This window comes from Tauraco erythrolophus, chromosome 6 (genome assembly GCF_009769465.1).
Source record: "Tauraco erythrolophus isolate bTauEry1 chromosome 6, bTauEry1.pri, whole genome shotgun sequence".
In the NCBI taxonomy this organism is placed as follows: domain Eukaryota; kingdom Metazoa; phylum Chordata; class Aves; order Musophagiformes; family Musophagidae; genus Tauraco; species Tauraco erythrolophus.
In genome coordinates this window covers 40,493,024-40,505,960 of record NC_141470.1, presented here as the reverse complement: position 1 = coordinate 40,505,960, position 12,937 = coordinate 40,493,024, and the positions used below count along the sequence as shown (strand labels likewise).

The window sequence follows — 12,937 nt, the reverse complement described above, 5'->3', positions numbered from 1 at the left end:
TATCCCTGATCAGTCATTTACAAATTCTTTGTTACAAGAAGAAAAGGATATGGGCATGCTACCGTAATTCAAAATTGGCAAAGAATATAATCAATAGGAGTTTCTTAAATGAATGCTTGAATTTAAGATTTTTTAAATCCTCTAGATACATGGTTTGGCTATTGGATTTGCCAAACATGCAAGCATGCTTTTTGGATTAAGATGCCTGAATAAGCATCTAAGAGTCTAACTTTCAGTATACATTTTTACAAATATCGTTAATTTCCTGTTTCATAGAAAATAATATTTGTAGAGTCTGAAGAAGTCCTGGAAAGGAAAGTACATTTTTTTCTATTACTAGATGTCTCCTTCTGTCCATAATTTCAGTTCTTTGGAAACACATGTCCTGCTTAATTGAAAATCCACTTCTAGATGTCAGACACTATACCAGTAGTTTTCCATGCCAGTGAGCCTCTTCATGTACAGAGAGATCAAGTCCTTCTACTGACCTGTGCTCATCAATAGAAGTGTGGATTGTTCATGAGTCATCTGTGTCTAAATTTACACCTACTGATTATAGATAATAATATAGAGATACTATATGTATGTACAAAGTTCAAGTAAGGATCAGAAGAAACAACTGGTGCATGATTCTAAAATCTTTCAGTAGCTGTGATGATCTGAAGTGATTAAAATCTAAATATTTACTATCAGCTATCAGTCAAAACCAAAGTTTGTTTAGCAGAATTTATCCCCATATCTAGCACAGAAAATAACTAAAAAATTGCTATATTTCTACTTGTAAATGTTAATAAATGTTGAAGGGTAACTTATATTGCCATATCTCTTTTGAAATAGAAATTTGATATTTTTATGTTGATTTGCATACCCTTCTGATCTTTACTGTATTGTTTCTGTACTTTCTTTATATTCTTGGAGTCTGCCTCATTTCTCAGTTCAAAATAACAAGATGTTTCAGATTCTAGGTAAAAGTTAGTTGCACTTTCTTTTACCTCCTGCTTTCAGTCTTATATCATGTTTTCAGTCCCACAGCTTCTCACTTAAAACTTCAATTTTCAAACGATCAGAATATGATAGCTGTGATAGCAAAATCAGTGGATATTTGTGAGCATAGAAATATTAAAATGTGGAAATTGACACTGTATTTTAAGAAAGGGACTAACAACTGTCGTATCTCCTGAGCACTTTACCCTCTTCCTTTGGAAATCACAAACCTGCTGATAAGAGTAACCATAAAGTTCCTATTGCTGATCAGGAAGTTCCTTCTCTTTTGACCTCCCACAAAAAGATCTCAAGGAGCTTTGAGAAAGAAGGAAAGTGACATTTTTTAATGGTCCTTACAAATCATTCTTTTTCATACCATAGAACTGAAATGGTTCTGCTGGATCACCTTATTTCCACAGCTTTGAAAAGAGAAGCCTCCTGCAGATGATATAGAGTTGAGAAATTAAATATTGTTCTGAATTGCCAAATGAATGCTTAATAAACGTGCTACATATCTTGTAGAAATCAATTGTAGCAAAGATCATCCAAAAACAAATTAGAAGTACTAGCATCCTTTTGTCCTATGAATCCTGTAGATAAAGAGATTCATTTTAAAACATAGTTTTCAGAGATTGATTTGGAGCATTCTTACCTGTAATGCTGAAACGTGGTCTTGATTTGAAATTTGGATTTAAATCCTAAATTAATGTGAATGAAGTTTAGTATGCTGTTAAAATAATGTTGTAATCTGGCCAATGTTAGAGGATGAGTATCTCAATGTATTTCTAATATCCTGTTTTAAGCTTTTCTGTGCTTTCAAGTTTTAGTCAACTTCAATGAAAAGTGTTATTAACACAGTAACAGCAAGTCCCTTTGCACATTTCTGTTGGCTGTCCTTTCCTCTGATTTTAATTAAGTGACATAACGACACTGTACCAATTTCAGCATTGATTTGTTTCAGAATGTAATTGTGTATTTTAGCCACATTTATCAAAGTTTATACTGAAAATTGGGCACTGTTGAGTAGCTATGAGGTTCTGTAATGTTAACATTACATATTAATCTTGAAAATTTCTACTCCAGTCAAAGGCATATTTAAGAACACTCTTAAACTTCCCTTGGACTTGCAGGTTCACAGCCATAAAAAAATATTGGGAAGCCTCAGTCTGCTGAAGTCACTGGAAAATGGGTTCCTAAGTGTCTGTACTTATAGGCCATCCAAGATTTTCTGTTAACGTCTTATCAGATCTCCTGTATGTTTCAGCCATAGGATTTCTCCCAGTAATTGCTTTCATCAAGTAGAAGGTTTCTGGTTAAAATATAGCTTATCCTTCAGAACAAGTTTATGGCTGATCTGCTACTGGGGAGTACATGTAAAGCTAATGGATGCAGCCTTTTAAGTATTCTCCTGAGAAATGTAGAAATGTCCTAATCATTTATGTACTTCTTTTGTCTGAAGATTTTTCCAGAAAGAAACCAGAGCAATGCTTCTTTTGACAAAGAGTTAATAGCCATGAGGAGTCAAAGCAACATCTATAGCTTTTGTGACTGGGAAAGCATAAAAAAAGGGATACACCACCTTTGCCCCAATTTCCCCCAAGGAAAATCAATTCACTTAGGAATCTGGAGTGGGTTTTACAAGTTAGATCCTGTCTAATGCAAAACAGTGGGAATTTTCTTGATACTGTCAGTGGTGCGTATTTGTTTTTAAAATAATGTACATTGTCTACTTTTTTTGTAGATTGTTTTGTATTGAGAAGTGTCTTTTCAGCAATTTCGATAATGAAATTACATTATAATTATATGATGCCTTTCAGTCAGAAGCATCCCAAATCATTATACTCAATAATACTGTAAATATTCATGCTTTTGTGAAACTCGTCCTTGACTCTGTGGAATGTTGGCAGGTATTCATGGAACACCATGCAACAAATTAGATGAGGAAAAGAAAAACAGGAGATTTTAGACAGAGGAAAGGGGAACTATTGTGAATTTAGCCAGAGAACGGTGTTGACATTCTGCTGTCACTGAAGGTGTCATTCAGATTCTATGGGCCAGAGCAGTTAGTATTCCTGCTTTCTGTCTTAAAAGATTTTTCATCTGCACAATTGCACAGTCAATATAGATATCTGATTTTCTATGAGTACTACATACTCTGCAATTGAGTCAAATCTATAATTTTTTTGCTCTTGTATAATTCAGTATGCAACCAGCTCATTTTTTCTTTTTTTAATTATAAAAAAGTGAAAAGTATAAATGAAGCTACTCAAAATACGTTACACTTCTCTGCAAATGTAATCTGAATCTCATGAAATATTAATGCATAAAATATGGAATGTTGTTTTTATGCTACACAGAAAAAAAATTACAAAAGTTAAGTTTCTTCTCTATGTTATTAAAACTATGTATCATAGAGAATTCATGGAGGATTTAGTTTCTTCCATTCTCACACTTTTGAATCATGTTTTCATGAGGGATACTCATGAAAATACTCATAGACTTCTGTGTGTGCATATGTGTGTGTAAATTTTTAATAATACCTTGTTCAGAACTAGATAATCTCATGAAATCAACCCACCTGTATAACCAACGAGGTTTTAATAATTATTCTCTCTCCATACACAACTCACGTGCACACATTTAGTAAAAACTGCTTTTGAGAGAACCTGCCTTTCTGTTTATGAGTTAGAGCCTACACAGACACTGGTGACAGAATGGCAACTAAAGCAGAGAACAGAGAATTTTTTCGTTTGTTTGTTTAAACATAATTTGCTAATTCCTTGCTGTGAGAAGTTTGCATTCCAAATTATATCTTTAGTAAAAAGCATGAAAGAAAAGTCTTAATGTTCATACATTAAAGTGGGCAGAAGTGTAACTAGGTAGTAACTAAAAGAAGTGGGAGTACCCCAAAGAGTCAAAGTTTAATATATCCTTTAGGTCAGCTGGGGTCAGCTGTCCCAGCTGTGTCCCCACCCAACTCCTTGTGCACCCTCACCCTACTCACTGGTGGGGTGGGGTGAGAAGCAGAAAAGGCCTTGACTGTGTGTAAGCACTGCCCAGCAATAAAGAAAACATCCCTGTGTTATCAACACTGTTTTCCATACAAATCCAAAACATAGTCCCAACACTAACTACTATGAAGAAAATTAACTCTATCCCAGCCCAAACCAGCACAAATATTAATTGAAAAATGGTCTAGATTTAGGCTAAAGCAGTAATTAGTGCAAAAAAACCTTACATACACTTTCCTTTAGTAAATCTTTCTGCCGCTTGGTTCCAAGGTTCTAAGCCTCATGAATTCAGATGTAAATTATTCCCAAGCATTTAAGCCGAAGTTAGGTTTCTATTGCATAATAGTTTTTAGGACTGAAATACCATAATGCCCTTGAGAAATGCAGCTTCAGCTGAGAGGAGGTCTGAGAACTGGAACAGATAAGCAGTAGAGTGGGAATTGGCCCAAGCTCCTGCTACAATGTACTGACAGATAGTAATAAATGTTTTAGAATATCTGTTTGCGCTGCCGTTTTAATTTATTGTATTTGTAATATTCTAGTATGATTTTAACTTGAGAAAGACTTCTTGCAATATTATTTTTTTCAATGGGTTTATTTAACTTTGAATTGACTTGAAAAAACAGTAGTTATGAGGGCAGAAGTGCCACAAAGAAGCAACATAAAGAAATAGCAAAATGACATTCATCTTGCAATAATTGCAAGTTAAATATATGAAGGAAACACTACAAGCATATGTGCTGCTTGTGACAAGAAGAAAATCTCAGGAATACAAACATGACTAGAAAAAAAAAAATGGCATTATGTTGAGGAACAAAGTAGCAGCTAATCTCTTCCTATAATCCAATTGCATTTATTCACAGAATATTTTAGTTCTAGATGTCCTTTTATAGAAAGAAAGAATTTGATTTGGAATGTCATTTATAGAATTTAATCATAATCAAGAAAGATGAAGGCTTATTTATGATTTAGGTTTATTTATATTATTTGTATTATGATCTAGCTAAATTTACAAAGAACTACTACTCTCTTTATGGATATTTGCTTATTTTTCTAAGTGAATATCAAACAGACCATAAGAAAGATTTTTATATTCCTTCTAAGTATTTTCTCTGTAAAGAAATTAGACTAAGCAACCAGGAATTTGTTGAGTGCCCGACACCTCTGTATAAGTTCATATTTCACCATGTGTACATGTGGAACCCAATCCAGAAGTAACTGAGAGAGATTCCACCAACTCCCTTGAGGGTATATATGTGCAATCAGTAGAGATTTACTGTGTAAGCCTACTGTCAGAGGCTGAGCCTGAATCTGATGTGAACAAACACCTGTCCAGACCAGCCTAGTATTTCTGCCGCTATACACATGGGATGACTCATAGCCTTTTGGTAGCTTGTTCTGCCTTGAACTTGTGGTTGATATTGGATATGTAGCCAAGGATTTTCTAAGAGTTGCCTGATACAATAGAGAGTGGTTGTAAATTCTAAGTGCATGCAGGCATCGTCTTGCCTGTAAGGTACTTTGTTGTCTTTCTGCTTGATTCGAGTAGACTTCTGTCACATCTTTTGTTGACCCTGATTTTTCTCCCAGACTTTCATCATACTGCCCCTTCAGTTTAAGGATGGATGGCATGGCACTACTCATATCAATACAAGCCTACTATAGCAGTGTATTTAGCCTGCCTCACAGAGAAATAATAGATGGCTCTTACTCTTCATTGACTGCTCTCTACAGGAACTTTTGCTGTGAGAATACCCTCTCATCAATTCCAAGCCTATAGTCAAAGGAGCAGCTAAAATAGCATGAAATTTTCATAGCTATAGAAACCAGAGCCCAGGTGGAGTTTTAAAGAGTTTAAAGTAATTGATGAGCAATGAAGACAGAAAAAAAAAGGTAGAATCGAATATATTTTTGTCATGGTTTCAACTGGAACAGTTTTTCTCTTCAGCAGCTAGAAGAGCTGTGTGTTTTGGTTTTAGTCTGGAATTTGTTGTGAGAATAATGTTGACAGCACACTGATGTTTATAGTTGGCACTGAGACCTCAAGGACCTTTCAGCATGCCATGTTTTTGCCAGTGTGCAGGAGCACAACAGGCTGGGGGGGAGCATAGCCAGGAAAAAGAACCCGCAACTCCCTTTATGATTTGAATTTAAATTTAGGATTGAGGGCTAAATTGACCAATGAAGTATTCTATATCATGCAACGTCAGGCTCAGTATATAGACGAGGGTTGACTGGAGAAAAGGACTTTTGCTCTTTGGGAGGCGCTCACTCTCGGACTCTTGAAGTGCTACCTCGCTCTCATTCTCTTTTCGGGCCTCTTGCTTGTCTGGGATTGCAGCATCGGGACTTAATCTGTTTCAGGATTGTTTACTCGGACGGGACAGGCATTGGTCACCGGGTGGTGAGCAATTACACTTTGCATTACTTGTTTGTATATATTAGTATCGTTATACATATATATACTTTATTATTATTATTATTATTATTATTATTATTATTATTATTATTATTATTATTATTATTATTATTATTACTATTATTATTACTATTATTACTATTAAATTGTTCTTATCTCAACCCAAGAGTTTCTTTCCCTTTTCCCCTTTAATTCTCTTCCCCATCTTTGAGCAACCTGGTCCTTTGAGCAGCCTGATGTAGTGGAAGATGTCCTTTCCAATAGCAGGGGGTTGGAACTAGATGATCTTTGAGGTCCTTTCCAACCCTAACCATTCTATGATTCTGTTATCCCCCGGGGTGAGTAAGTGGCTGTGTGGTGTTTAGTTGCCTGCTGGGCTAAAGCACAACAGGTTTTCAGGGAATAACAATTATTTACCTTAGAGAGACTAAAACGTAGAATTGTACCAGATTAGAATGAATTTGTCAGATTAAATGGAATCTTTTCTTGTAAAGATGTTGCTCTGTTAGGAGAAGGTAAAAATAACATTAGATAAACAGTTGAAAGATTTAACAGAAGGAAAAAAGAACAACTATTACAAAAGATTCATGGCATGAGTTATAATTAAACTTGTGAAAATAAAAAAGGAAAAAGGAAAGCTGAATGACATTAAAAAGCACCTTGGTTCGTTAATCTTTGTGCAATCTCCTCAGAAACAATTCTGTGAGATGGAATAAGCAAGGGATGATGCAATTAAATGCTTGTACTGTCAAATTTTTGTTTGGTTGTTTTGGTTTTTTTTTCCTCCAATTTTGATGCTATTTTGTATAGTCAGTGAGACTTTTTCTTTTCTGGTGTAATTTAGTGGAGGCACATTTCATGCCACCATGTGAAGCTTTAAGCTGAAAGCCATATTTTTTGGCCCCCTTACCTACCGTTACTCTAATTGACACAACAGCCACGTCAAGTGCTAATTCTTGCTATCTAGCCAGTCAGTGTGTATTTTATTCTCCCACTACTTTTGCCAGGGAAATACTATGTATTAGCTGGGTCGCACATAAGGTGCTACTTTGTGATTGCCATACTCCCACCTCCAAAGGCTGTGAGAAGGGAGAATATAACCAGAGCACATGTCAACAGAGAGAAGGAAGGCAAGGAAATAAGGTAATAGAAAAGTGAAAGGGTTGGAAACCTTGCCATAGGTAGTTGGAGGTGTTTACACTAGAGGAGTGAGAATGAGGACTGGTGAGACAGGGCATGAGGTGTTAGTGTGACAGCAGGTTTGGTCATGGTTCTGCTTCCTATGAAGATATTTTTCATGTGTTGATATAAACTCATTGCTGCTCAGTACAGATTATCTCCGTGCAGCGTAAGGGAGGGAATGAGAGGTGGCATAGCATAGTCACCGAACATCTGACATTCCACAGTAGATGTTATTCAGCTCCCAGAACTGAGCCAGGACTTTCAGTTTGGTAAATCATAGGACTTTCAGGTGATGCTGACGTGATAGGTGACTGCAGCATGGAGTTATGCAAGTGGGTTGTCAATAAATGGAGAAGGATTAGGGAATTAGCTGATACAGAGTTTAGAGTCCAGGATTTTGCAGCATGCAAGGGCGAAGATGACCCACTAATGCTAAGTTAAAGCAATTTGAATTGTGTCCTCTGGACATAATGTCTGAGATCCCTCAAGTACCGAGTGTCCACTTCTGACGTGCACAGTTACATCAAATCTTTGCTGACTTCATTGGGAACTGAGGGCAACAAACTGCTCTCCAGTTTGAGCCCTTCTTAAGCACCACAGTTTCTTGGACTGTTGCACCTTTGTCAAGGCTTTTAAAAACATAATAATGTGTTCGTGAAAACATACACAGTGAAATTACTTTGTTTCTTTTATTTTTGTTATAGTTTGATTCTTTTTCAAGGGAGAAGTGTTACACTCACTGAGCCTGATTTTTGAATTTGCTTATGCCAATGCAAATAGGACAAGTGATGCCTGTGGAAGTAATTATTTTGCTTTATGAGTAAGCAAATGTCATAATTGCAATCCTTATTTTTTATAAAATCTATTGGGCGTGAAATAAAGATGGAGTTGCTTCCATTTTTTTCTTCCTATAGCATTTGGAATAAATTAAATCATATACGTATTTTAAGCTTATGTTCCTAATTACTTTAGATACTCACTCTTCTTTTTGCAGCACAAATTTCAATATAACCAGGACCATACACACAAACCTGGAAACCTAATCTTCCTGTATAGTCAAAGGTACCTTTATTGGATAGCTCAGAGCACTTATTTTAGTTAGTAGTTAAGTTCCTTACTTCTGCATCCAAATCACTTTCTGAACTTCTTGTCTGTAAAAGGGAAATAAGAGCACTGTCCAATTTCCCTGACAGACAGGGAGTTAAGTACTTTAAAGAGCAATGGTGATACAGGTAACAAAACCAAATAGATAATCTTTGTTTTTTCAACTTCTGTTTGTATAACAGGTGTTGAGACTAAGAATTTTGTTGTATCATTTTATATTTTGTATCTTAGTGACCTTATGGATTTTAGGCTTCAACAGAAAAGAAAAAAATACATATTTTATATTTACATAATTTCATTTGTACTGGCACCTAGTGGGCTGTGGCCTATATTAGATACTGTATTAATACAGTAATACAGTATAATTAATACTTCTTTACATTGAGGGTGGTGAGGTACTGGAACAGATTGCCCAGAGAAGTTGTGGATGCCCCATCCCTGGAAGTGTTCAAGGCCAGGTTGGATGAGGCTTTGGGCAACCTGGTGTAGTGGAGGATTTCCCTGCCCATGGCAGGGGGGTTGGAACTAGATGATCTTTGAGGTCCCTTCCAACCCTAACCATTCTATGATTCTATAATACACAACACAACCAATGTTTGCCCTGAAGAGTTGATATTCCAATGTATAAACCAGGGAAAATCAAGTGAATGCAGGGAACAGATGGAGAATTACAAATTGGTAGTGAGATTAATATGACCTAAATAATAAAAAAACCACCTAAATATGTTTTGCTTTTTAAAGTAATTGTCTCCATTTTTAAACAACATTTTTCAATCAATCATCACAAATACAGGAATGTTACAATTTAATATCTCAAAATAATTCAAATGTTGCCATTCATTTCAGGAAGAGCAGGATTTTACTTACGTTTTAAGCAAAATGCATTCAGATCTGTATATGTTCTTTTCAAAACTGAACTTTGATTGGAATACAATGTTTTCTTTGACATCTTAGTATAAATTAGGTTGTGCATATATCTAATTTTTTTAATACATGTATATTTTTAAAAGATGTCCTGTATGTTAGTAGGTGAAATATTCACCCTGGCAGGGTTTGTATTTGAAAGGAGATTAGGTGTATGTTCCTGTACTCAAACAATTTAAGAGAGTTGTCAGTTAAAACACACGGTCTGATGTTTCTAAAATAGATATTTTGAAAAGGTTATTTTTATTTACCTCAGAAGCAGACAAACATGTAACATATTAATCCAGAAGATCCAAGATTTTCCAGAATGCTTCATAATTTGTATGTTGTTTCTATGGCTAAGTCCAGAAAATTTCTGAACAAGGTAGGAGGGGATGAGTATGGAGGAGATTATTTTTTTATCTTTCCTCTAACTAGACAGATATTTTTGTCAAAAAAACAAGAGTTGTTAGTGGTGAACTAAATGAACTTTTTGTGATGTCAGGTAAGAAAAGTAGTAGTTTCTTACTGGGAACATCTTTCTTTTTGCATACAGAACATTTCCTTCTTAATTCTGTGGCTGAAATAATGATTATTTTATTTTACTACACCAATTCTTTAGAGTAATCCTAGCCATATTATAGTAACGTGGATTTTCATATGTTGCATATGTATCTATGATATCTCATGTGCTACAATGCTGCCCTAAAATTAAATATTCTGGTTATTTCTGCAATCACATATGTGGTCATGAGAGCGTATATTCATACCTTCTTATGTTCTTCTCTTAAACTTACACAAGTGCTTATGCCTAACTTAGTCAGAGCAGTGCACAGTGGTTATGAAACCAAATGGGATCTGACAAATCACAGTTGTCAAAATCTCCTAAAAATCTCCTAAAGCTGTTAGTGTGTCCTAAGTCAGTGGAGTCACGTAAATACTTTCTATAGTATGTGGCACAAAACAATAATCATTAAATCTGTGCTATGCAATCTGAGTGATTATAGTTTGATAGAACTTCACTTTTTCTGAATATTAACTAAAAAAAAAGAAAACAAAAACAACAAACCAAACCAAACAAACAAATAATAAAAAAAACACTTAAATATTTATATTTAACAAAAATCTGAACATTCTTCATAATAGCAATTAGTTAATACATTTTGTATCTAGATCCCAAATACAAATCAAATCTAAGAATGGTTTCCTTCTTTTTTCTGAGAGGAAAACTAAAAAATGGCACCTCGTAATCATCACATAGTTTGAACTACATTTTAAAATGACTTTGAGGTGTCCTGACTTAAAAATTAGTGTGTTTATAAATATATATAAAAAACATTTCAATATATGTATATACACATTTCCAGTATATGTATATACACATATTGAGGTGTTCATGTTTTTATAGGATTATTTAGTATGTGGATGGGCTAAATGTTTTTTCAATACCCTACTTTTATGTTACCTTTAGAATAAGTCAGCATCTAATAAGCTTTTATTTATTCCATAGAACTTCTTTTGTTTTGATGTCGGTGAACTTGATATTCTAAAGAAGTTGAAAATTCTATATATCTTGTAAAACAATTCAGTGCAAAATACAATATGGTATGTTACAATTTTTAATGTACATATTGTATAAGTGGAAAATATAAATGTTTCTTAACTTTATAGTATGCTGGATTTTCGAAGATTTTATTTTGATACTATCATAATATCTGGAAATACCTAAAATGGGTAAGACCAGAAAATGCTTATTTGTAGGGCATGCATTTTTATTCATAATTAGCTTGACTTTATAATAAACTTGACTTTATAATGAGGCAGTAACATGAGAATATTGCTAATAGAATTTTAATTGTATTTTGTATTGACCTGTTGCTGATTGACTGTATTGACTGAGATTTTAGATCGCATTTTGACGAAAGGATTGACAAATTGATAAGTGTTACCCCTACATATATGCTCCACAAGACCTGGATGAATAGGTATCAGTAGGCTACTAAAAATGTATTTTTGTGAGATAAAACCTCCTACTAATTCAATATCATGATACGGATCATACATTAAAACTTTGAGACATGTTTTTTAGAAATATATTGAAAACAAAAGTAATGAAAGATACATATAAATATTGCGTTTTTATCTTGGATGTCATTCGTCCTTCATAGCAATAAGTCAATAAGTAATAAATTTGTTGACATTAATAAGGTTGTATCAGTTGGAAACTTGTTTAAACAGGAGGAAAGATAGGATTTATAGGCAAATATCCTTCGTTTGAAGACATTTTGTTGAACTTTTTAAGATGTACAAATGCCAAATTTTTTTTCAAAATATTCAGCCTTTAGATATTCTCTCCTGCTGCACTTCATTTCCACAGACTGATTAATAATACACTGTAGCACATAATTAATTTCTTTGTACTGATGTGGATGACAGGTTGAACAATCAAGATCATGTCCTGCTCAAGACCAACTATTTTATCTGTCCATGCTATACCATACTTGCTTTAGCCAAGCAGGTTTTTTTAATTGTTGTTACTAGAGATGTTTTAAGGGAAGGTAAAGAATTTCAGACATGTTTTGTCAAAGAAGTTGGTTTGCTACATTAGCCTGGAAAGAGAGGAATCGGATGAAAACACTCACTTTGACACAATCTAAGACGATCTTTCCATATGAGCATAATACCTGCATTTGCTTAATCTTTTGGTCTGAAATGTACTATTCTGAAAACAGTATATTTTGTGGGAGAATGATAAATATGAGTTTTCCTGTTATTTTCTCTTTAATTCTTTGTGTTGTACATTTGAAACAGATGCAGAGCATTAAAAAGTGTGATGAGCTTATTTCTTTTTAATATTTTTTTTAACCTTTTCTTTTAAAAACATGGTAACTAACGTGCTTCATTCTTTTCCTTCCTTTTATAGGGTAGCAAAATATTATAGTGTTTATGCACAAAGCAGAAGTATTATTTATATATATTTTTTTTAATTACAGGTAAAGATTATAGTTCCCAACAGCACAGCAGGTCTGATAATAGGGAAGGGAGGTGCTACAGTGAAGGCTATAATGGAGCAGTCAGGGGCTTGGGTGCAGCTTTCCCAGAAACCTGATGGGATCAACTTGCAAGAGAGGGTTGTCACTGTGAGTGGAGAACCTGAACAAAACCGAAAAGCTGTTGAACTTATCATCCAGAAGATACAAGAGGATCCACAGAGTGGCAGCTGTCTCAATATCAGTTATGCCAATGTCACAGGTCCAGTGGCCAATTCCAATCCAACCGGATCTCCTTATGCAAACACTGCTGAAGTGTTACCAACTGCTGCAGCTGCTGCAGG

At 34.6% G+C, this 12,937-nt stretch overlaps 1 protein-coding gene across 2 annotated transcripts in view; it reads left to right on the top strand.

Moving 5' to 3' along the window:
• The window catches only part of NOVA1 (NOVA alternative splicing regulator 1), a 154,174-nt gene that overhangs the window by 140,573 nt on the left and 664 nt on the right, over positions 1–12,937 (top strand). For both annotated transcript variants that reach the window (XM_086613524.1, XM_086613523.1), the window contains one exon: positions 12,597–12,937. This exon is cut by the window's right edge and continues 664 nt beyond it. In XM_086613524.1, the coding sequence (XP_086469650.1) occupies positions 12,597–12,937 (341 nt within the window). The remainder of the gene's footprint in view (positions 1–12,596) is intronic.